This window comes from Achroia grisella, unplaced genomic scaffold (assembly GCF_030625045.1).
Source record: "Achroia grisella isolate CSIRO2021 unplaced genomic scaffold, CSIRO_AGI_Agris_v1 utg2471, whole genome shotgun sequence".
Classification (NCBI taxonomy): Eukaryota; Metazoa; Arthropoda; class Insecta; order Lepidoptera; family Pyralidae; genus Achroia; species Achroia grisella.
In genome coordinates, this window is record NW_026712739.1 from 269,840 (window position 1) to 297,250 (window position 27,411).

Genomic DNA, 27,411 nt, shown 5'->3' on the forward strand with positions numbered 1-27,411 from the left:
TGGGGGTAGAATTAATCAAAATCCTTTCTTAGCGGATGCCTACGTCATAACATCTACCTGCATGCCAAATTTCAGCCCGATTCGTCCAGTGGTTTGGGCTGTGCGTTGATAGATCACTACGTCAGTCACTTTTGAGTTATATATATTTAGATGTATGTATGTACTTACCCAAGTTCTGAACCTGACAAGGCAGTAGTAAAGTGTCTCCAACGACAGTCCTGAAGGAGTGACCGCGTGAGAGAAACCGCGGGCCATCATCTGTAACAGATACTAAATAATATCAATGATAATATTCATTTTTTATTTATTTATTTTAGTACCATCTAGACAAGACACAATAATGGGTTTGAATCCTCGCAGAGTACAAAATTTTGTACTTTACAATTAGTTATTTTTGTAATTTCTACAAGTAGTTTGTAATATTGAAATAACCGTTTTTTACTATATGCATATGAATATAAATACGGTACATACACCAAAATAACATTTTTTACAATTTTTGTCTGTCAATCTGTCGGTCTGTTCCGGCTAATCTCTGAAATGACTGGACCGATTTTGACGGGACTTTTTTTGACAGGTAGCTGATGTAATAATGAGTAACTTAGCCTACTTTTATTTTAGAAAAATAAAGTTAAATTCCACGCGGACGAAGTCGCATTACATACAATATTTAAACTTTTGGAAAGTGCATGAAAGAGTAATAAACATCCATCCATAATCACAAACTTTCTATATATATATAATATATATATATATATATATATATATATATATATATATATATATATATATATAATATATAATATATATATATATAATATTAATAAGATTAGTGTCATTTCAGTTTTATAACAAGAATTTTTAAATCGATTTCCCAAGAGCCCACACGGGAAATGATTTTGCTATGAAGAAGGCCAGCAATGCATTTCGTATTCAATTTATCAATGCATTCAAGAGGCTAACCACTTCCTACAGTGCATCGGATGTTCTCGCGAACGTATGGGAGTATTTACTGCATTTGATAGGAAAAATAGGAGTTGAATACAATAATAAGAATCTCAGGACAATTCACACAGCGCCATCTAGAGCCAAGTTAAGAATTATTGCATTAAACAAGTTGAGTATAATATTAATTAATTAATTAATTACGTAAATTAAAAGGTTCACGATATACACACGCGCATACATGCACACATACATACAAACACACACATTGCACTTACTTTATGGCCTGTCATTTTGGTATACGGCGTAAAGCGTAAAAAACCAGCAAAAAGGTTGAGAAAGCGAAATATATAAATAATAATAATCTCAGGACAATTCACACAGCGCCATCTAGACCCAAGTTAAGCTAGCTAAAGCTTGTGTTATGGGTACTAGATAACTGATACAAATAGATAGACATATCAAATTCAAATTCACGTTAAAAATATCTTTATTCGTGTAGGTCTATTACAGACTTATGATATGTCAAATCTACCGTCAGTTCGGAATGATTTCGAGATGAGAAGAACTGACAAGAAACTCAGCTCGTATTCTTTTCATTTTTATGTAAACATAAATGTTGTACATATTTACAATAATACACAGTCATTTAAATTCAAATTTGGGAGAATAGAGTGACCACCAGCATATGCTATTGCAAAAAACAAAAAATCTAATCAGTGTTCGCAACCTGAACAGACCTGTTCCTACAAGCAGAACCCGTTCACGAGTATGACGGATATGTATTTTTTTTCTTAAATACATACATATTATATGTATTTAAGAAAAAACCAAGAAGAAACTTGTGTGTTGCTCTTTTAAATAAATGTTGTTTACCATCACATATTTAGGATTTTGTTAACAAACTTGTTATACTTATTGACTTTTATGAATTTCATAAAAGTCAATAAGTATAACAAATTATTTTGTGTGAATACAAACTGCCAAATAGCAAAATTGTCAATAGCAAAAAAATATAATAGCTATTCGAGGAACAAATTAAATTAGATATATTTATCAGAAGAACACTGAAAAATGTATTGTTTTTTTTATTATCATAGACAAATTCTTTTATTTTATTTATTTAATCTTTTATGCACAAATACACAAATATAGATATAGATGCCTATGGCGGACTTAACACCCTGAGGTGTTTTCTCCCAGTCAACCATTGGGCAGATAGAGATCTAGTGGGCAGTGCATTAAAAAATAAAAAAAAAAACAAAAAATGTAGGTATACCATTTAAAATAACAATGTATAAAAAATATTATAAACTAATCCATAATTATATATAATATATAATATTAAATAAATATTTACACATATACTCAATATTTATGAATATACTAACTGTCCCGGCAAACGTTGTTCTGCCTCAAAATAAAAAAAAAATGTAGGTGTGGACTATCCCTAACATTTAGGGGGATGAAAAATAGATGTTGGCCGATTCTCAGACCTACTCAATACGCTCACAAAATTTCATGAGAATCGGTCAAGCCGTTTCGGAGGAGTATGGGAACGAAAACTGTGAAAAAATATATAAGATTACAGTATAACAGGTAAGAGGCATGCGATAATCAACATAGAAACCGCTACGCACTCATTATTAGTGCAATCAGATAATATTGTCATTGCTATGGATTTTATGTTTTTAATAGTTATCAATTGTAAGAATGAAGTAAAAACAGGAAGCCACTTTTCCCGCTTCCCGTCTCGACGCCATTTGCTAACGCAGTGTTTACAAGATGGCCGTCAACTCGGCAATTTTGGCGCGTTTATTTATTTGTTTTGACAAGTTTGTTTGGTTGGTTGCTGTTAGCAATTGATAGCTTGATATTGTCCCGAGTAATCGTTAAATAATATTTCTGGAAAGTTCATTTTTGTTTATCTTTGTAGATTTATTGGCTGATGCATTTTGGGTTATTATTAAGTATGCTATATTTCTTTAAGAATTAATGGTGGATCTAAAAGGTACATGCCTCTTGATTATGAAAGGAACATTTGTATCCTATTTTATTGCAAGACCTACACTGTTTTTTGTTAGTCTATTATTCAGTTTTTTTCTAAATTGGCTTGGGAACACAATGTGTACACACTATCAACAAAAATTTAAATATTTTGAAAATCGGTCCACAATTAACGATGGTAACAATAATAATATCTCTGGAAATTTAGATCAGAGCGCCATCTAGTCTTAAGCTAAGCAGACCTTGTATAATGGGTACTAGACAACTTATACAAATACATAGATACATTTTTTCGTAAATACATACATAATATACATAGAAAACACCCAGACCGATACAAACAATTATACCTTCATCTTCTTAGCTCTGTCCCACATTATACGGGGTTGGATCTACTAATTTTGCGGCGCCAGGACAATCTGACCTGGGTTGTCGGGTCGGGCAATTTTCCGCAGCACTCAGCATGCTCATGCTGGTCCACTCTTTTGCATTCATTCACAAACAATCATACACATGAGTGCGAATGTTTCCACGGAGGAATCGAACCCGCGACTATCGCCAGAACCTCGAGGTAGTTAATCCTAATAAAGACGTTTTTTTTTTCGGACTACTCTAATGCTGTTGGCCGTAGATGGCCTTTACAGCTTCACCGGACGTTATGGGGCGAGTGCAGATGGCACTCCAAACCCGCGGAAGGACTTATGGAGCGGCTGAAGGCCAACTCCTGCCCGACGGATACGACTTTAGTCTGAGGGCACCATTAGGGGTTCGAATCTCGGCTCAGGCCGTCGTAATTTCGATCCCCGTTTGAATTGGACGGGGGATCGATCGGAGCGGCGCCCGGGGGCGCCGGTGTGGAGCGCCCGGGCGCGCGCAGGCGCCCGGTTGAATGCGCGATATTGTGTGTTTGAGGTCGTCGTCTTCGCCGGCGAGGACGGTGTCGTGTGTGTGTGTGTGTGTGTGTGTAAAAGTGTGGTCGGGGTGGAACGGGTGGGCCCGTGGGGAGGTTACCTGCCGTTATGGGGACGTCGGGGTCAATGAGAACGTGCCTCGGGCGACGTTGTCGCGTATGTCGGATATTACTCCTCGGTGCGTAGTCGACCGCACTGACTATAAGCGGATTAGGGTGGGATTGGGCAGAGTCGAAGTAGCGTCGAGACGCTTCCTTCATAAACTGCTTGATGGAGGGCAGATTAAGATCGCGGTGGAGATCTACGCTGCGAACGAACCACGGCGCACCGGTGGCTCGACGCAGAAACCTATTCTGTATGATCTGTAGTCTGTTGATTAAACAGTAGGGTATGTGGGCGAATACGGGACTAGCGTAAGTCATGATGGGACGGATGCAAGCCTTGTATAATGTCAACTTGTTTAATAAAGACGTATAAAGTAGACACTCACTCCTGTTGTTCTGCGCGTGCGCCGCTATGAGTACGGCCGCCAGCACCAGCCACCCCCCCTCCATGTCTGCTAGCCGCCGTGGCTCGCCCGCTTTTCACACTGTCTCATCTGTCAACAAAATAGAACATTTGATTAAAATCAAATCAAAAAGAATTCAATTCAAATCAAATCAAGAATAATTCAAATCAAATCAAAAATCAGTCAAATAAGAATAGAATAGAATATATTTTATTGTCACGTTGTGTTGTCTCAAGCACAACACAACAAGAGACAATAGTTACATAAAAAATTACGACATATAAATTGCCCAGCGTACCGTCGCATAAATATTACAATTTAATATAATTTAAAAATAAATCAAATAAAAAATAATTCAAATCAAATCATTAATTTGACGACCTCGGTGGTCTCGCGGTCTAACATACCGCTTTACGTCCGATGGTCGCGGGTTCGATTCCTAGCACGGCACAAATATTTGTATTCATGAGTATGATTGTTTGTCTGGCGGTTTTCTATGTATAATATGTATGTATTTACGAAAACAAAATCTATGTATTTGTATCAGTTATCTAGTACTTATAACACAAGCTTTAGTTAGCTTAACTTGGGTCTAGATGGCGCTGTGTGAATTGTCCTGAGACTTATTATTATTATTCAAATCAACAAAATTAAAAATAATTTTTTGAGTAGGATCTTATCGCGACTTTGAACGTCAAGTTTTCTCTATTAATATTTTTCTCTCTACCTTATATATACCAGCGAGCCTAGTGTAGAAAACGAATAGACAAATAGACTCATTACAAGCACTTTTGAATAGTCATATTTTGATTCTAGCACTCATTCGGAATGCAGATTCATTACAAGAAGAATGAGCAAGAAATTTGTGTGCTGCTCTTTTTACTAGACTTTTTTTATATAAATAATTACAGTATAACACGTAAGAGGCATGCGATGATCAACATAGAAATTGCTACGCACTCATTATTAATGTAATCAGATAATATTGTCAGTGCTATGAATTTAAAGTTTTTCTATAAAAACATTATTATCGTTAACGAATTCTTTAATTTATGAAAAACAAGTTGTCCTAAAAATAAAAAATAAATGTTATGGATGGATTTCCCTTATCACTTAGGGGTATGAAAAATAGATAGTAGCCGATTCTCAGACCTATTGAATATGCGTACAATCTTATTAATATTATAAACGTAAAGTTAGTGAGTGTAGATGGATGTTTGTTATTATTTTACGCAAAAACTACTGAACGGATTTTGACGAAACTTTACACTAATATAGCTTATACATCGAATAATATAAGCTATAAATTTCATCCTGGTGAAAGCGCGGGCACAGCTAGTATTTCATAGAAATGTGTCAAGCCGTTTCGGGGGAGTACGGTAACTACCATTGTGACACGAGAATTTTATACATAAGACTAGCTGTCCCGGCAAACGTTGTTTAGCCTTAAAATAAAAAAATAATAATTTAAAGGTGGACTACCCCTAACATTTAGAGGGAATGAAAAATAGATGTTGGCCGATTCTCAGACCTACTCAATACGCTCACAAAATTTCATGAGAATCGGTCAAGCCGTTTCGGAGGAGTATGGGGACGAAAACTGTGACACGAGAATTTTATATATAAGATTATTAATATCTTGTTCTCTCTGAAGTAGTTAATTGACCGATTCTCAGTTAATTCACAAAATTTCTGAGAATCGGAACCGTTGTGCAATTCGAGAATTTTATATATAAGATTATTGATTAACATCTTGTTCTCTCTGAAGTAGTTAATTACTCTGTGAACAGTTGTGCAATTCGCAAACAAGAGCCGTACATCTGTCAGTAATAGACTGACAGTTGCGTCAATAGCCCAATTATCTAATAGAATAAACGAATTTGAGAATTCGATAGATTCAAATATCTATTGTAAATATAATCCGCTAGCGGTTTTTAGTGTTGCCATCTGTGTTATTGTTACTGAAGTAGCTATTTATTTACTTTCGTCAATATTGCTGTTAGGGAAAATACGCTCTGCTACCAAAATGTTAGGGAAAGTACTATGTATATATATAGGGAAGCGTCTGTCACGTACCTGTATGGTTCTGCGGATTTCTTGGGCTTCAGGGTCTCGAAGATATCTTCGCTAGCTTTCCAGTTTCACAGTAGGTTTCACACAGTTCTAATTTATTTTAATTCACAATGCGCGCGCGCGTCAAGGCCGCTGTACGGTCAGTTCAGTACTGTAGGTAAGGGAGGGGAACAGAAACCGCGGGAACACAAACTAACGGACTCTAATATAATAATCTGTGCTTACGATGGTACAGGGTAGATTTTGAACAATTGCTATTTGGCAGTTTTGGATTCACACGAAATCCTAAATATGTATTCCAAATAATCAAATCAAATAAAATCAAAAATTATTTATTCATGTAGGAAATTTTAGCCGTTTATGAAAGCAAAGTTTTTTGTATTAATATATTTTCCCTACCGTCCGGTTCAGTATAATATAACAATAATCTCAGTACAATTCACACAGCGCCATCTAGACCCAAGTTAAGCTATCTAAAGTTTGTGTTATGGGTACTAGATTACTAATATAAAGACATCGATTTTTTCGTAAATACATCTGTACATATTATACATACTCGTAGATACAGACTTGAAAGAAACACAATTGAATTTCCTTTTTTTTTAAAAGCCAGTTCATTTAAATAGATATCTATGTCTAACATTAAATGAAAATCCCGTGCATGAACAACTATTGCCATGCATGCTCGTCATTCAAGTAATCGTTTAGTGAGTAATAGGCTTTGCTCAATAAATATGATTCAACAGATATTACTAGCAATGTACCATGTCAGGTTGACCTCCACGCGGTTCCCCCTGGAAACCATCGTGATAACTTCCTGGTGAATTTGTCACGATGTGCTAACTGACCTGACCTCATGATTATCTTATCATGCTCCACTGCCCCGCCAGCGTATACCGTTAGCGCAGGCGGGTGCACCATTCCATTATCATCTATAAAAAACCCGTTTTGAAGTCGGTTGATAAAATATCACCATAGTGTTCTTCCCTCCATCCCCTATGTTTGGGAAACTACTCTGCTACCAAAATGTTAGGGAATTTACTCTCTGTATATATATAGGGAAAAATAAGGAAGCGTCAGTCATTTACCTTTATGGTTCTGCGGATTTCTTGGGCTTCAGGGTCTCGAAGGTATCTTCGCTAGCTTTCCAGTTTCACAGTAGGTTTAACTCAGTTCTAATTTATTTTAATTCACAACACAATGCGCGCGCGTCATGGCCGCCGTACAGTCGGTTCAGTGCTAGTTAAGGGAGGGGAAGGAAAGAATCGGGAACAGAAAACTAACGGACTCTAATATAATAATCTGTGCTTACGATGGTACAGGGTAGGTTTTGAACACCCTATGAAATAACTGAAGCGCGTCACTCACGCACTTGTATTACCATGTAAATGTCAAGTTTCACGCTTCACCGACTGTACAAATGAGGGTGAACATTCTACGGTAACAACCCTGGATAATTAATTTAAATTTCATCAGAAATTCTTAACCAGACCAATAATCTTATATATAAAATTCTCGTGTCACAGTTTTCGTTCCCATACTCCTCCAAAACGGCTTGACCGATTCTCACGAAATTTTGTGAGCGTATTGAGTAGGTCTGAGAATCGGCCAACATCTATTTTTCATCCCCCTAAATGTTAGGGGTAGTCCACCCCTAATTTTTTTTTTTATTTTAAGGCAGAACGTTTGCCGGGACAGCTAGTAATAATAATAAAATCATCAAAAGCTGAGAAAATGAGATAATAGTGAAAATAATAATAATAATAATTTATAATAGTACAGAGTTTGGGAATGGCATTGTTAGTAATGTGGACTAATAATCCTATTGTAAAGTAAGTAGCTGTGACGTGGTCTAGTGTTTTGAGTAGTCATGCTCACTAAAATGTCCAGACTTGTGGCTGCGTGGTGGGCCGGGTCATTGGGCTCCCTAAAATATGGTCGAGCGCAGTGATGGCTGGCTCATCTGTCATACTCGTGAACGGGTGCTGCTTGTAGGGACTGGTCTGCTCTAATCACTATGCCTGATTTCCTCTTATTAATTGTTTAACCAGTTGGTTATATATTCAATATTTTTTCTATATGCTTTGGTATCTTACTATAAAAGTTTATTCCCATAAAAGAGTTGTCTAGTACCTATAATACAAACTCTGCTTACCGTGGGACTAGATGGCGCTGTGTAAATTGTCCAGGGTTATTTATTTCTTTACATCAGTTGTCTAGTACCCATAACACAAGCTCTGCATACCGTGGGACTAGATGGCGCTGTGTTATTGTCCAGGGTTATTTATTTCTTTACATCAGTTGTCTAGTACCCATAACACAAGCTCTGCATACCGTGGGACTAGATGGCGCTGTGTTATTGTCCAGGGTTATTTATTTCTTTACATCAGTTGCCTAGTACCCATAACACAAGCTCTGCTTACCGTGGGACTAGATGGCGCTGTGTTAATTGTCTAGGGTTATTTATTTGTTTATATCATAAAAAAAATACGGGCCATGTTTCTTGTCAGTTCTTCTCATCTCGAAATCACTCCGAATTGACGGTAGATTTGTTATATCATAACAGTCTGTAATAGACCTACATGAATAAAGATAAAAAAATGTTATATTATATTTAGTAAACATGTACAACCATATTTGAAAAGGTAACGAGCTGAGTTTCTTGTCAGTTGTACTCATCTCGAAAGCACTCTGAACTGGCGGTAGATTTGACATATCATAAGATTTTGGATATATGCGAGAAATCGAACCCACGACCATAGAAATAAAGCGGTATTAACCGCTAGACCACCGAGGTCGCACTAAGATTAATATTTCAATTGCATTGCATATAAAATAAGTATTTCAACCCCTAACTCTAAATAAATAATCACTACCAATAACACGGTCGCCCCTTAACTATCTTGTTCTGTGTGATTGATTTCTGTTAGAAGGGGATGTTAAGGGGTAGTTTTTGTGACCCTCGATCGCATGTTTTATTTATATTACATGTTATGGATAAACAAGCTGATGCCAATCAGATGGAAAAAAGATAAGGCCACACGGAAGTACCAATGGTATACTAAAATATTGTGATTAGTTGATTATGTACATATATCTAATTTGGAGGACTTTGGTTGGACAAACTTTCATCCCTTTTTCAACCCCTTTTTTTCACGTCAGGAAAATCCATCATGAAGAACCATCCGCTTAGGGACGAATGGATACTGCCGGACTCCTACCTGCTAAAAACCTGACGACTGTTCCTCCTCGACATAATCGCCGTGGCCATGGGATACGCAAGCATTCACAAAGACCACCGGCATGGTTCCCATCGAAGAGACCTCCATCTAGGCGTGCAGGGAACAGTGTCTGCACGCCACATCCAGACCCTAAAACCTCCCCGGCGAGCTTCGGATTGATCCCTTTTTCAACCCCTATTTCAACCATGTGTAACGAAATATATTAGTCGTTATTACTTTTTTTATACCACGTAGGTGGTAAACAAGCATACGACCCATTTGATGGTAAACGGTTACCGTAGCCTGTGGACGGTTAAGACACCAGGGGTGTCACGTGCGCGTTGCTGATTAGTAGAAACAAATTTTCATCCCTTTTTTCAACCCCTACTTCTACCACGGGTAACGTAATATATTAGAAGCCAGTAGACTAGTTAATACCGGGGAACTAGGATGAATCAACTTACATCCCTTTTTCAACCCCTATTTCAACCCTTTCAGATTATTTTTGGAGATAATAACATAGCTTAAGTTTTGCAATCTCATGCTAAATTTAATTAAAATCCGTTCGGCAATTTTGAAAAAAATATGCAAGTGTTTATGTCATTTATCTAGTACACAACACCCAGTGCCATCTAGTTCCAAACTATGTAGAGCTTGTGTTATGGGTACTAGACAACTGATAAAAATATCTATTTAGATAATTTTTTTGTATAGAAAACACCCAGACCGATACAAACAATCATACTCATGAGTACAAATACCGTACAAGGAATCGAACCTGCTACAAAGGAAGTAAAGTGGTGTGTAATTAAAATATTTTTTATTTACAACTCTTTATTATACAGTTGGGTAAAAATATACAGGTTTCTAAACGACTTCCATTTAAACGCAGTGTTGGAGTGATTGATTTCGCTGTGTAACGGATAGGGGTTCGCATTAGGCTTTGTCCGACTAGAGATATTAAATTCCTTCGCCCTTATGGCATGAGCCACTTAAAAAAAATATTTTGGCGGGAAAATATTTTCTGTCATTGCGTTGTATTTCCTTTCTTTTTTTTTAATGGCAACATTGCCAGTACCGAGTTTAACCTTACTAAAATATTAATTTATAAACGCGAAAATTTATGACTTTGGATGAATGTTCGTTATTTTGTCATGCAAAATTTACCTTTCGATTTTTCGATTAAGTTGCACTAGCCGTGATCACGAGCTGACTAAAAGAGCGTCGAATGTAGAGATATTAAATTCCTTGGCCGTTGCGGCAAGAGCCATTTAAAAAATATATTTCGGCGGGAGAATATTATCTGTAATTGCGTAGTATTTTCTTTCTTTTTATTTATATGTTTTACGGCTCTAGATACAATTTCTTAGAATAGAATAGAATAGAAAATCATTTATTCAAATAAAGTTACATTGAAGCACTTAAAGCCTTCCTCGATAAATAGACTATCCAACACAAAAGGAATTTTTCAATTCGAACCAGTAGTTCCTGAGATTAGCGCGTTCAAACAAACAAACTCATCAGCTTTATAATAATAGAATAATTCAGAATGTTCGGGCCACTCGGACCAAATAAAAGAATAGAATAGAATAGAAAATCATTTATTCAAATAAACTTACATTGAAGCACTTTTGAATAGTCATTACATTTTTTTAATCTACCGCTCATTCGGAAAGCTGTCTCATCACAAGAAGAACGAGAAAGAAACTTGCGTGTTGCTCTTTTAAATAATTTTATTATTACTTTACATTTTTAAATTTAAGTGTGTGAATACAAACCACCAATTAGCACTAAAATATCTATAATGTAACGGTGCACCCGCCTGCGCTAACGGTATACGCTGACGGGGCACCAGTGGAGGATGATAAGATGAGCATGAGGTCAGGTCAGTTAGCACATCGTAAAAAATCATAATAATATATATATACTAACTATAACGGCACTATCACTCGAATATCGAAATTCTCCAAAGATGTCAAAACTGCATCCTAAAGTGCATCTTAAAAGCTCCATGGTTCATCACCAACTCTGAGGTTCACCACTTTGCCAGCATCGCCACAGTCAGGGAAGAAATTGGGAAATCAAGTATCAAATTGTTATTAAAATATCATTGCTTTCTTGATTCAATTATTTTAGAAATATGAAAGCGTAGCGGGTTTTGTATTAATTGCAGCATGCATTCTTATGTGAAATGTGAATACTATAAACATCAGATGGCAATTGTGAGTAGCTATGACGTGGTCTGGTGTTTTGAGTAGTCATGCTCACTAAAATGTCCAGACTTGTGGCGGCGTGGTGGGCCGGGTCATTGGGCTCCCTAAAATATGGTCGAGCGCAGTGATGGCTGGCTCATCCGTCATACTCGTGAACGGGTGCTGCTTGTAGGGACTGGTCTGCTCTAATCACTATGACTGATTTCCTCTTATTAATTGTTTAACCAGTTGGTTATGTATTCAATATTTTTTTCTTTTTGAGTATTTAATTGAATTAGTGCTAATCGGTGGTTTGTATTCACACACTTAAACTTAAATTTGGAAGTAAGAATAAATTATTTAAAAGAGCAATACACAAGTTTCTTGCTTGTTCTTCTTATGATGAGACAGCATTCCGAATGAGCGGTAGATTAAAAAAAAAAATGTTATGACTATTCAAAAGTGCTTCAATGTAAGTTTATTTGAATAAATGATTTTCTATTCTATTCTATTCTATTCAAATATAAGACCCGCCTTGCTATTCACCCAAACGAATTAGCTCAGATGTTTCTAGTTAACAACCCAGCAAAAAGATTAGAAAGATCAAATATCCTTGAGCTGGATGAAAGATTTCTAGCTAGCTGAAACATGGGGACCTTGTCAAAGGATAGAGATCCTCCCACGCCTACTACCAACAACTCACCTGCTTATAGTACCAGTACTAATTGCAGATACCTACCTACCAAAAAAAAACTATAACGGCACGTCGCTGATGTAATAAGAAGTAACTTAGGCTACTTTTATTTTAGAAAAATAAAGTTAAATTCCAATGTGGACGGAGTCGCATGTACTGTATATAAAAAAGCAATATATATTTTATTATATGTTGCTTATTACAAAAGTCAGGAATTTAATATCTTTCCACGATCATGAACAAGCCCTCAATAACTCCAATATCAGGTATGAAAGGTAACCAATCACGAGAAACTTATAATCATTGTGAATGTATAGACTTAAAGAATATACTTATTTACTTATTTACTTACTATATACTTGGTACGAGTATATATGCTCCCTATCCCAATTGTACATACAAAATTTGCCAAACGTCACCCTACTTCGCTTCTTCCACAAATATATATTCAAATTCAAATTCAAATTCAAAAATCATTTATTCATGTAGGACATTTTAGCCGCTTATGAATGTCAAATTTTTACATTATAATTTTATTTTTTTCCCTACCGTCCAGTTCGGTATATAGATCCAATTGAGAAGAACTGGCAAGAAACTCAATTGAATTACTTTTTTTTTTTTAAAGCCAGTTTATTTACAATGTATATTTATATAGGTGTCTATGTCTAACATTAAATGAAAATTCAGTGCATGAACAACTATTGCCATGCACACTCGTCATTCAAGTAATCGTTTAGTGAGTAATAGGCTTTGCTCAGTAAATATGATTTAACAGATGTTTTGAATTTATTTAAGGGTAATTCCAACATATCCTTTGGTATCTTATTGTAAATTTTTATACCTATTCCCATAAAAGACCTATTAACTTTTTCTAAACGATACTTGGGGACAGCAAGTTTGTCTTTAAATCTTGTATTAATATTATGAATATTGCTGTTTTTTGGAAATAAGTCAAGATTTTTATGAACATATAGGATAAAAATCTTGACTTATTTCCAAAAAACATAATACACACACATATAATACTACATGTGGTTTTATAGATATAAGAGATCTAACTTTAAGACAAGCTAAGGAAACTGCAGAGACCTGGCGGAGAACTTTATTGAGTCACAAAACTAAGCATCCCCATTCTCACAAAATAAATAACTCCAAAGACATAAACAAACACATCCAAACGCACACACAGACACACACATACACACACACCCACACACACACATTTAATCTTTATTTTAATTAATAAATTACCTTCTAATATTAAATTTTATGTAGACGCTGTATTAGAACTGACTGTCCTAAAATCAACTAAATAGGTAAACATAGTCTGGCCCCTGCGATACAAGCTATGCTTAGTGCAGAGACCGTTGTAAATAAACACAACTGACCACTTTGTTTAACAGTCATAGGTTAAGTTAAGTTAAGTTAAGATCTACTATATAACAAACATTTGTATTCATGAGTATGATTGTTGTATCAGTCTGGGTATTTTCTATGTATAATATGTATGTATTCACGAAAAAAAAAATTGTCTATGTATTTGTATCAGTTGTCTAGGATCCATAACACAAGCTTTAGCTAGCTTAACTTGGGTCTAGATGGCGCTGTGTGAATTGTCCTGAGATTATTATTATTATTATTATACTGTATTGTATATTATACTAGATACTCGCCCCGGCTTCGCACGGGTGTACATGTATTATACATATAAACATTCCTGTTGAATCACTCTATCTATTAAAAAAAAACGCTTCTATATCCGTTGTGTAGTTTTAAAAATTTCAGCATACATACGGACGGACAGACAGCGACAGCGACTTTGTTTTATACTATGTAATGATGTATATGTTTATTATGTATGTATTTACGAAAAAAAAACTATGTATATATATCAGTTATCTAGTACCCATAACACAAGCTTTAGCTAGCTTACCTTGGGTCTAGATGGCGCTGTGTGAATTGTCCTGAGATTATTATTATTAGATTATATTAATTTTGTTTTGAAGAAAATATTAAAAAAACTACTGATCCGTATCATATGTACATTCAATATACGTTCTTATTTTTATAAGGGTTTTATTGAACCAACCCCCACCCTTAGCTCGCGTGACTGCGTCTGTAAGTGAGTGCAATGACAGAGGGTGGTAAACCTATTATGTTGCGGGGGATGAATTCGTTGAACGTAGAAAAAATAATTGTTTTTTGACGGCCCCGGTGGTCTAGCGGTTTAGCACACCTACAAACTGTTCGATGGTCGCAGGTTCGATTCCTCATACAGTACAAACATCTGTATTCATGAGTATGATTGTTTGTATCGGTCTGAGTGTTTTCTATGTACATTATGTATGTATTTACAAAATATATATATATTTTTTTTATACTATTATGTTGGCAAGTAAGCATACGGCCCATCTGATGGTAAATGGTTACCGTAGCCTATGGACGCCTGAAGCACCAGGGGTGTCACGTGCGCGTTGTCGACCCTTAAGAAACCTTAATGTACCCTTCTTGAAAAACCCCATGCTGTAGTCTCGTGAGGAAACCTCGGCACACTTCATTCCACAATCTAAGTGTACGCGGGAGGAAGCTCCTCTGAAACCGCACTGTCCGAGACCACTTAGATTCCAACGTTCCAGTTATATATATATTTCAATTGTCCCAGTACCCATAACACAAACTCTGCTTAGCTTGGGACTAGATGGCGCTGTGTGAATGATTCAGGGTATTTATCTGATACCAAAGGTTTAGAGTAGATTTTCTATAGTATGAATTATTATATATATATATATAAATGATAATAATAATGTTGTAGAAAATATCTTAACTTAAAATTCATATTGCCAGTGACAAGGCATATTGACAATGTTATCTGATTGAACAAAGATTAAATGCGTAGCGGTTTCTATGTTGATTATCGCATGCCTCTCACTTATTATATTGTAGTAATTTATATAAAAAAAACATCTATTCAAAAGAGCGACACACAAGTTTCTTGCTCATTCTTCTTGTGATGAATCTGCGTTCCGAATGAGTGGTAGAATAAAAATATGACTATTCAAAAGTGCTTGTAATGAGTTTATTTGAATAAAGATTATTTCTATTTCTAATATCATATTGAATTGGGTGCCTATAATACAAAATACAATTTCAACCGTAAATAAACAACCATAGAATTGAAAATCTATTGCATTTCATTTACACTCAAAATTTGCTTGCTTGCTCATTCTTCTTGTGATAAGTCTGCGTTCCGAATGAGTTGCAGAATAAAAAAAATCCTACAATAACTACAGTCGTGCGATGCTGGTCCTGAAACTTCACGGATTTTCAGCGAGTGACAAAACCTGAAGGCTTGTTATCTGAATATCACTCTATACTCCTGAACATTTCAGATTCTTACTGTAAATTTAGAATGTGAACATGTGAAATTGAAAATGCATTCTATAGTTCTTTATTTACGGTTGAAATTATATCTATATCTAGGCACCCAATAGAATAGAAATAGAAATAATATTTATTCAAATAAACTCAATAACTCACTTTTGTATAGTCATATTTTTTATTCGACCACTCATCACAAGAAGAACGAGAAAGAAACTTGCGTGTTGCTCTCTTGAATAGATATTTTTTTTAAATAAATAATTACAGTATAACAAGTAAGAGACATGCGATAATCAACGTAGAAATCGCTAGACCACTTAGAACCAAATTAACTTCAAATCTCTGTTACAAATTTATCTCATGATACAGATATATACATCAGATCTTATTTGGTTGTTTACACATTACTTAATTCAAATAAAAAAAAAATCTCTTATCTTCCAGATCGGCCATTATTTGCAATTAATTGCGAAATTTGGGGTTTTTGCCACAAAACTCATTCCTAGTGCAATGAAATATCGGTCCGAGTTTTAGAACCCTCTCAATGTCTGGTAGTATCTACGCGGGAATCAAACCCCGGATTTGTCAAAATAATCCGGAATACAATTAAAACGAGCTGTGGGAATATTTCTAAACACTATTCCCGGGGTAAATGCAAACAAGCGATTTAATACCGGCCATAAAAAAAAGAAGGGTTATTTTACTCTGGTTTCACAACTTGTCCTTATGTAGGGGTGAAATTTGCATACTTTTTAATTTCAAAATGAAATTCAAAATATCTTTATTCATGTAGTTCTATTACAGACTCTTATGATATGTCAAATCTACCGTCAGTTCGGAATGATTTCGAGATGAGAAGAACTGACAAGAAACTCAGCTCGTATTCTTTTCAAATAAATGTTGTACATGTTTACAATAATACAGATTCATTTAAATTCAAATTTGGGACAATAGAGTGACCACCAGCATATGTTATTGCAATTTTGTCAAAAGCAAATAGTCTAATCAGTTAATAAAAATATCTGCCTTACAATGGACACATCCCTTGTACCCTCGGGTCTTGTGACGTCACCATATCACAAAGTCACCCTTGTTTGTATATATAAGTAGTACCCACTGTGCCCGATTGGTGGAGGAATTCAGTTTAATATAAACTTTATGAGCTCATCATATTTAATTTTAATGATGATGGTGATGATGATGACAATAATAATAATATTTCTAGCTATGTATAGAAGAAAGAAAGGAAAAAAATACTAGAAATAACATTTTTTTATCTTTATTCATGTAGGTCTATTACAGACTCTTATGATATGTCAAATCTACCGTCAGTTCGGAATGATTTCGAGATGAGAAGAACTGACAAGAAACTTAGCTCGTATTCTTTTCAAATAAATGTTGTACCTGTAATATGTATATATTTATATATAATTATACTCAAACAACAATTTGTTTATTTACAGAGCTACTAATATAAATAAAAGCTAGATGTGCATTCAAGTACAGAGCAATTAACACTACGTTATTTATAAAGAATTATATTCAAATAACAATTTGTTTATTTACAGAGCAACTAATATAAATAAAGGCTAAGCTAGATTAATGTGTATTTGGGCACAGAGCAATTAACACTATGTTTTAGCACAGTTGGCATTTCCTTTATATGAAGAGAACTAAAACTGAATTTAGGTAACCAACCGGTAATACATCTGAAAAAAAAGAAAAGTATGGACAATTTCTACCTATCTACATTGACATCGCTGTTACTCCAGACAGCTCGTGACCACGGCTAGTGCAACCTAGTCGAAACGTCGAGAGAGGTTAATCGAACTGGTTAATAATATAAATAATGTATATTAAACACGAAAGTTTAAAAATAACAATTTCAAATATATATGGTTTTTAAATCGAATCAAATAAAAAGTTAGAATATCTTTGTTAATGTAGGTCTAAAAATAAATCTGTATTATTGTAAACATGTACAAAATTTATTTGAAAAGAATACGAGCTGAGTTTCTTGTCAGTTCTTCTCATCTCGAAATCATTCCGACCTGACGGTAGATTTGACATATCATAAGAGTCTGTAATAGACCTACATGAATAAAGATATTTTGAATACGAGCTGAGTTTTCTGTCAGTTCTTCTCATCTCGAAATCATTCCGAACTGACGGTAGATTTGACATATCATAAGAGTCTGTAATAGACCTACATGAATAAAGATATTTTGAATACGAGCTGAGTTTTCTGTCAGTTCTTCTCATCTCGAAATCATTCCGAACTGACGGTAGATTTGACATATCATAAGAGTCTGTGATAGACCTACATGAATAAAGATTGAATGATATATCATCGATATCAGTGACGGTAGATTTGATATATCATAACAGTCTGTAATAGTCCTACATGAAAAAAGATAAAAAAATGTTATTTCTAGTATTTTTTTCCTTTCTTTCTTCTATACGTAGCTAGAAATATTATTATTATTGTCATCATCATCATCGTCATCATCATCACCATCACCATCATCATTATAATCAAATATGATGAGCTTATAAAGTTTATATTAAAATGAATTCCTCTACCAGTAGGGCACAGTCGGTACTACTTATATGTACAAACAAGGGTGACGTTGTGATATGGTGACGTCATAATACCCGAGGGTGCAGGGGTTGTGTCCATTGTAAGGTAGATATTCGGTAGATTTCTTGTACAATACGAACGAACACTGACTATACTATTTGCTTTATATTTCTTTTACTCACTAAACGATTACTTGAATGACGAGCGTGCACGGCAATAGTTGTTCATGCACTGGATTTTCATTTATTGGCTGGCTGGACCGATTTTGACGGGACTTTTTTTGGCAGGTAGCTGATATAATAAGGAGTAATTTAGGCTACTTTTATTTTAGAAAAATAAAGTTAAATTCCACGCGGACGAAGTTGCGGGAATTTAATAAAGCCTTATTTTTTTTAATTGTCAATATTCATTGGTTTTTATCATCACTTTCAGATCCGCCAGAGACAACAGTGGAGAGGTCGTGGGTACATACAGGCGATGGCTTCAGGGCGGAACTACATGCCAAATTTCAGCCCGATCCGTCCAGTGGTTTGGGCTGTGCGTTGATAGATCACTGTCAGTCAGTTACCTTTGAGTTATATATATTTAAAAGTTATTTAGTACAATCCAAGGTTACTACTACGCGTACAAAGTCGGGTGCACAGCTATTTTATTATATCGTAACTAATATTAAAATTCAAAATATCTATATTCATGTAGGTCTATTACAGACTCTTATGATATGTCAAATCTACCGTCAGTTCGGAATGATATCGAGATGAGAAGAACTGACAAGAAACTCAGCTCGTATTTTTTTCAAATAATAGTGGAACATGTTTATAATAATATACAGTCATTAAAATTCAAATTTGGGAGAATAGAGTGACCCTCAGTATATGATAAGTTTAATAATATTACAGAACCCTATTATATGGCAGTGGAGATGCGCACTCTTGTGGGAAGCTGAGGCAGTGGAGACACGCACTCTTGTGGGAAACTCGCTAATTTTAGGGATCAAAGAGCAGAGGGTTGTCGCTACTAATTCGACATTTAGTTATTGACAGTCTGTGGGGACCGTCGGAGATAAAAACAGGGTTGTCAGTTTTTATATAAAAAAAAAATGGATAACTATATATAAATAAAATTGGAAGAAGTTGACACTATTTGTAATATTGAAATAACCGTTTTTTATTACATGCATATGAATATGGTCTGGCCGGGTCATTGGGCTCCCTAAAATATGGTCGAGCGCAGTGATGGCTGGCTCATCCGTCATACTCGTGAACGAGTGCTTGTAGGGACTGGTCTGCTCTTATCACTAGACTGATTTAATCTTATTGTGTTTTTATATTTGAGCCTAAATAAATTAGTGCTGGTTGGTAGTTTGTATTCACACGTTTCGACTTGTAAAATGTGAACTTACAAGGATTGTTTAAAAGAGCAACACACAAGTTTCTTGCTTATTCTTCTTGTGATGAGACAGCTTTCCGAATAAGCGGTAGATTTAAAAAAATGTTGACTATTCAAAAGTGCTTTTAAATTAAGTTTATTTGAATAAATGATTTTCTATTCTATTCTATTCTATATAAATACGGTACATACACCAAAATAATATGTTTTACCATTTTTGTCCGTCTGTCTGTCTGTCTGTTTGTTTGTTCCGGCTAATCTCTGAAAGGGCTGGACCTAATATTTGGATAAAAAGATCGTCTGTACAAAAAACCGATTATTTTTTGACATCCCTGGCCCGAACCCGTGTCCCAACAGACCGACAGAGGCATATTGATTTATATTTACATTACTTTAAGGGACATTACATTTGAAAGTTCAATTAAATCTCTGAATATTTTTTTTTTGTATCTGGCAATGGGTGTCCCCATAACGCACGCATAACGGCCCACTTGTTAAACTTTTTTAATTTAACGGCATTGGTGGTGTAGCTGTTTAGCACAGCGCTTTACTTCCGATGGTAGCGGGTTCGATTCCGGTACGAAAATTTGTGTTCGTACCGGAATTGCACACAGCGCCATCTAGTCCCAGGCTAAGCAGAGCTCGTATGTTGGATTACGAATCCTTATGAAGTAATAAATAAAATAGAGAGTGGAGTGTATTTATTGAAAAGAAAATAATTAATGGAAAAGGAAGTAGAAATACGATCTCGACCTGGAAGAACGTCTTCCACACTCCGAACACTTCAGTGTCATCATCATCATCGCAGCCCGGAAGACGTCCACTGCTGGACATAGGCGTCCCCCAAAGATCTCCACGACGATCGGTCCTGCGCTGCTCGCATCCAATGCCTTCCAGCGATCTTGACCAGATCGTCGGTCCACCTTGCTGGAGGCCTTCCCACGCTGCGTCTTCCGGTCCGTGGTCGCCGCTTGAGGACTTTACTGCCCCAACGGACATCTGTCCTACGAGCTATGTGCCCTGCCCATTGCCACTTCAAAGTCGCAATTCTTCGGGCTATGTCGGTCACTCTGGTTCTTATTGAAAGAACAATGTAACACTAACTTACTCACCTTTGCTCAGGAACGTCCCGATGTGTAGTACAGTTTAGTAGCCACGCACTCTACAGTGTATATTTTCATAAAAACAATTATATTATATTAAATAAATCATTAATTTTCTTGTTTTTATAAAAAATATGGAGCGTTCTTTTTATTCCAGTTCTTATTTTCAATTGTTTTTTATTCTTTATTAGCTGTTTCTGTGACTTCGTCCGCGTGGAATTTAACTTTATTTTTCTAAAATAAAAGTAGCCTAAGTTACTCCTTATTACATCAGCTACCTGCCAAAAAAAGTCCCGTCAAAATCCGAATCTATTTCAGAGATTAGCCGGAACAAGCAGACAGACAGACAAAAATTGTAAAAAATATTATTTTGGTGTATGTACCGTATTTATATTCATATGCATGTAGTAAAAAACGGTTATTTCAATATTACATATAGACACTACAATGTTATATGATCTATACATATGTATAGATCATATAAATAAATAAACATTGTAGTGTCTGTTTGTAATATTGAAATAACTGATAATAATATAAACAAGAAAAGAAATTCAAATATTAAAATGCACTCTTGCTATTTCATGGCGTTGTTAGTTATAAAAACTAGCACCAGTTGTAACACAACACTACATTTGTGGTGTAAACTCGGGTAAATGTTAATTAAACATATATTAGGAAGTTCGCAGCAGGTGCGCGCGACTATGACTTATTGCTGAAAATATACGGGATTGTATTGCGGGCAGGCACGATGCGGCTGCAATAGAAATAGAAATAATCTTTATTCAAATAAACTCATTATAAGCACTTTTGAATAGTCATATTTTTATTCTACCACTCATTCGGAAAGCAGATTCATCACAAGAAGAATGAGCAAGAAACTTGTGTGTTGCTCTTTTTAATAGATGTTTTTTTTATATAAATAATTACAGTATAACAAGTAAGAGGCATGCGATAATCAACATAGAAGTCGCTACGCACTCATTATTAATGTAATCAGATAATATTGTCAGTGCTATAGATTTAAAGTTTTTCTATAAAAACATTATTATCGTTAACGAATTCTTTAATTTTATAGTAAGCTTTTTTGTAAAGGCTGTTTTATTTGACATTTAAATCTTTTTACTGAGATTTATAACAGACTCTGGTAATTTATTGTAAAACCTTACGCAATTGCCATAAAACGAATTACTAACTTTAGCCAAACTACATTTAGGTAAAATCAGTTTGTTATTGTTACGTAAGCTTTTATTAGTGCAATCACTAACTCTTTTGAAACTGTCTATATTCCTTCTGGCATACATGATATTTTCATAAATGTATTGAGAAGCTGCAGCTGGCCTTCAAACATCCAAACCCGCGGAAGGACTTATCCAGCATCTGAAGACCAACTCTTGCCTGTCGGATACACTAGTATTCTACGAATACATGACAAATCTAAATATATATAACTCAAAGGTGACTGACAGTGATCTATCAACGCACAGCCCAAACCACTGGACGGATCGGGCTGAAATTTGGCATGCAGGTATATGTTATGACGTAGGCATCCGCTAAGAAAGGATTTTGATTAATTCTACCCCCAAGGGGATAAAATAGGGGTTGAAAATTTGTATGAAACTTTGTCACTTTTAAACCGATCGGGCTGAGACTTTGCGCATAAAGCTATGACGTAGGCATCCCCTGAGAAAGGATGTTGATAAATTCCACCCCTAAGGGGATAAATAAACGCGAGCGAAGCCGCGGGCAAAAGCTAGTATAATGTAAAAGTAATAGTAACAATATATATCTACACATATAAATATAATTGGAGTGTCTGTTTGTGATATGAAAATAACCTGTAGTAGCCGATGTAATAAGAAGTAACTTAGGCTACTTTTATCTTAGAAAAATAAAGTTAAATTCCAGGCGGACGAAGTCGTGGGTACAGTTAGTAATACATACGACGACCTCGATGATCTAGCGGTCTAGCACACCGTTTTACGACCTATGGTCGCGGGTTCGATTCCTCGCACGGCACAAACATTTGTATTCATGAGTATCATTGTTTGTATCGGTCTGGGTGTTTTCTATGTATAATATGTATGTATTTACGAAAAAAAATATCTATGTACTTGTATCAGTTATCTAGTACCCATAACACAAGCTTTAGATAGCTTAACTTGGGTCTAGATGGCGCTGCGTGAATTGTCCTGAGATGTATTTAATATTTATTAATATTAATATAATATAATTTAACCAAGAATCTCCAAATACTAATACATAACTCGATGTATTTATATTATTTTGTTTAATTCCACTACAATTAACATGTGTGAGACTACGAATATTCGGTGTGGAAACCTGACCAGCGCTACGACCTTCTCCAGTGGTGATCAAATTCCGACCGTTATTGAGTCTACACCCATATCGCGACACGTGTTTCGCCTCTGAACGAGGCATCATCAGGCGTTAATTAGAGTTCGTGTACAGCTCGGAAGCCTAGTGTTGACTCATCGGCGACCAACCGCGACTTCAGTGGCAGTTTGGTCGTGTAGTGAAATGGACTTCCGCAAAATAACACCTAATTCCATTAAATATATCAATACATATTCAGAATCCTTATCACAAAAAGTACAAACAAACCGAAACAAGAAATTAGAAAGAAGAGAGTCTGTAGGAATTTACGTAAATAAACTGATTTTAAAAGAAACAAAAATCAATTGAGTTTCTTGCCAGTTCTTCTCAATTGAATCTATATACTGAACAGGACGGTAGGGAAAATATTAATACAAAAAAACTTGACGTTCATAAGCGGCTAAAATGTCCTACATGAATCATCATCATCATCATCATCATCATCATCATCATCGCAGCCCGGAAGACGTCCACTGCTGGATATAGGCCTCCCCCAAAGATCTCCACGACGATCGGTCCTGCGCTGCTCGCATCCAATGCCTTCCTACATGAATAAATGATTTCAATTGTAGGGAAAAAATATTCATATAGTAAACTTGACGTTTATAAGCGACTAAAATGTCCTACATGAATAAATGATTTTAATTGTAGGGAAAAAATATTCATATAGAAATCTTGACGTTCATAAGCGGCTAAAATGTCCTACATGAATAAATGATTTTAATTGTATGGAAAAAATATTCATATAGAAAACTTGACGTTCATAAGCGGCTAAAATGTCCTACATGAATAAATGCTTTCAGATTTGATTTTATGTGATACGGTACGGCGCAAATTATAAATCCGTGTGTTTTCTTAGTATTAAACCTACACGGATAGTACTCGATGATTTACAGATCAAGTGGTTTTTGATATATACTCCAATATACATACAAACATAGTTACTTTATGTAAATTTAGTTAGATATCTACATCATACAATTAAATTCTGTATAATTCCTTTTGTAACTGCACTTAACTGTAAACTATTAAACAAATTGTGATATTCAAATTCAAATTCAAAATATCTTTATTCATGTAGGTCTATTACAGACTCTTATGATATGTCAAATCTACCGTCAGTTCGGAATGATTTCGAGATGAGAAGAACTGACAAGAAACTCAGCTCGTATTCTTTTCAAATAAATGTTGTACATGTTTACAATAATACAGATTCATTTTTAAATTCAAGTTTAGGCAAATGGTGAACAGTTTTATTTTTTAAATTCAAAATATTTTTATTCATGTAGGTCTATTACAGACTCTTATGATATGTCAAATCTACCGTCAGTTCGGAATGATATCGAGATGAAAAGAACTGACAAGAAACTCAGCTCGTATTTTTTTTCAATTAATAGTGGTACATGTTTATGATAAATACAGTTATTAAAATTCAAATTTGGGAGAATAGAGTATATAGTTGGGAGAATATAGTTTTTACTATCATTTCCATAGTTTCTTCCGGAAGGTTTGTATGTAGAACTAATAGATTCCCATGACAGTACTCGCATGTTTAGACAAAATATAGGTTTACATTCTCATAATATATACATATACATAAATAAAATTGTAGTGTCTGTTTGTAATATTGAAATAACCGTTTTTTACTACATGCATATGAATATAAATATATCGTATTTATATTACATACCCCAAAATGACTTTTTTGTCAATCTGTCTGTCTGTTTGTTCCGGCTAACCTCTGAAATGGCTGGACCGATTTTGACGGGAATTTTTGGCAGGTAGCTGATGTAATAAGGAGTAACTTAGGCTACTTTTATTTTAGAAAAATAAATTAAAATTCCACGCGGAGGATGTCACAGGTATAGCTAGTAATTTTTTTTTGTGGATGATAATGTAATGGTGCACCCGCCTGCGCTAACGGTACACGCTGGCGGGGCACCAGTTGAGGATGATAAGAACATGGGGTCAGATCAGTTAGCACACCGTGACAAATTCACCAGGAATTTAACACGATGGTTTCCAGGGGGAACCGCGTGGAGGTCAACCTGACATGGTACTTTGCTGGTAATTGGGTGATGAGTCCACATTGCTAACAATGCCCTTCCCCCGAGTAAGACGTTTATCAAAGTCAAACTACCCCACAGGAAACTGCCCGCATAATGATAGATATACGACGCGTGCCGGGGGTGGGTTTTCCATGGGGTTGGAAACGCACCCCCTGAGAATTGTCCATGCTTGTTATGGTATATCGATAAATAGATTCTTTACCAGTTGTTGTATATTGAATGTTGTTTCTATTTTATTATTTCATTGAATTAGTGCTAATCGGTGGTTTGTATTCACACACTAAAACTTAAATTGTAAGTAAGAATAAATTATTTAAAAGAGCAACACACAAGTTTTTGCTCGTTCTTCTTGTGATGAGACAGCTTTCCGAATGAGCGGTAGATTAAAAAAAATGTTATGACTATTCAAAAGTGCTTCAATGTAAGTTTATTTGAGTAAATGATTTTCTATTCTATTCTATTCTTTTTACGTCGTACTTTCATTTACTATCACGACTGCTATCCCGTATGGGGTAGTTAGAGGGTAGAAAACACTAAGACTAAGATTTACAATTACTAGCTTTTGTGAAGACTGTTAGTAATGCGGACTGATAACCCCATTGCTTGCAATATACCATGTCAGGTTGACCTCCACGCGGTTTCTCCTGGAAATCATCGTGGTAAATTCCCCAGGAATTTTTATTTTTTGCAATTTATTTAATAAAGACACATCGACTCGATAAACTGCAGAATATCGAGTTTGTTGGCAAGATATCGCTTCAGTTTTCTTAACACTCACCTACCTACATACACATAAATATACGTTTTTATATTCAAATTCAAAAATCATTTATTCATGTAGAACATTTTAGCCGCTTATGAACGTCAAATTTTTACATTATAATTTTATTTTTTTTCCCTACCGTCCAGTTCGGTATATAGATTCAATTGAGAAGAACTGGCAAGAAACTCAATTGAATTACTTTTTTTTTAAAGCCAGTTTATTTACAATGTATATTTATATAGGTGTCTATGTCTAACATTAAATGAAAATTCCGTGCATGAACAACTATTGCCATGCACGCCCGTCATTCAAGTAATCGTTTAGTGAGTAATAGGCTTTGCTCAGTAAATATGATTTAAAAGATGTTTTGAATTTATTTAAGGGTAATTCCAACATATCCTTTGGTATCTTATTGTAAATTTTTATACCTATTCCCATAAAAGACCTATTAACTTTTTCTAAACGATACTTATAGAAATTTAGCAATAATCTAACTAACTTTGTGCTAACTGACCTGACCTCATGCTCATCCTATCATCCTCCACTGGTGCCCCGCCAGCGTAAACCGTTTGCGCAGAGAGGGCACCATTCCATTATCATCCATAAAAAAAACGTCTTACTCGATTGTGTGCTAATTTTGGTGCAGTGTGTTTGTCTATTGAGTATATATCTTTATATATAAAAAATGCGTGTCACGTTGTTTGTCCGCGATGGACTCCTAAACTACTGAACCGATTGCAAATTTGATTTGCACATTGTGTGCAATTTGATCCAACTTGAAAGATAGGATAGCTTACATCTCAATTTATAGTAGCAATATTATTTTATTCAAGAACCTTAGACACAGCAACGCGTGGCCGGGTCTGTTAGTGTTTGTATGTTTTAAAATGAATATTTATTTATTTAATTCAGGCTACATGGCCCATATTATAAATACCTTATAGACTAACATACATAAGAAATAATAATAAAATATGAAAAATAAAATTGTCTCTATGGTCTCGGCACTGACGACGGCAATCTGCCACGGTAGCGCCGATACACCACACCCTTCGGCCAGTAGTCCTCCTTCATGAAGGTGGGCAGCATGTTGGTGGGGACCAGGGCCACGAACGCTTTGAAGCTCGCGTTGTGGCTCGATTCCAACTGCGTCACCCTCAATGTCAGGTTGCTTTTAGTC

At 35.4% G+C, this 27,411-nt stretch overlaps 1 protein-coding gene across 1 annotated transcript in view; it reads right to left on the minus strand.

Annotated features, from left to right (window-relative positions):
• The window catches only part of LOC131842748 (lachesin-like), a 187,839-nt gene that overhangs the window by 28,559 nt on the left and 131,869 nt on the right, over positions 1-27,411 (minus strand). The window contains exons 3-4 of the mRNA XM_059191312.1: positions 4,354-4,461; positions 169-258 (exon numbers count right to left, since the gene is read on the minus strand). Of these exons, the coding sequence (XP_059047295.1) occupies positions 169-258; positions 4,354-4,417 (154 nt within the window). The 5' untranslated portion in view covers positions 4,418-4,461. The remainder of the gene's footprint in view (positions 1-168; positions 259-4,353; positions 4,462-27,411) is intronic.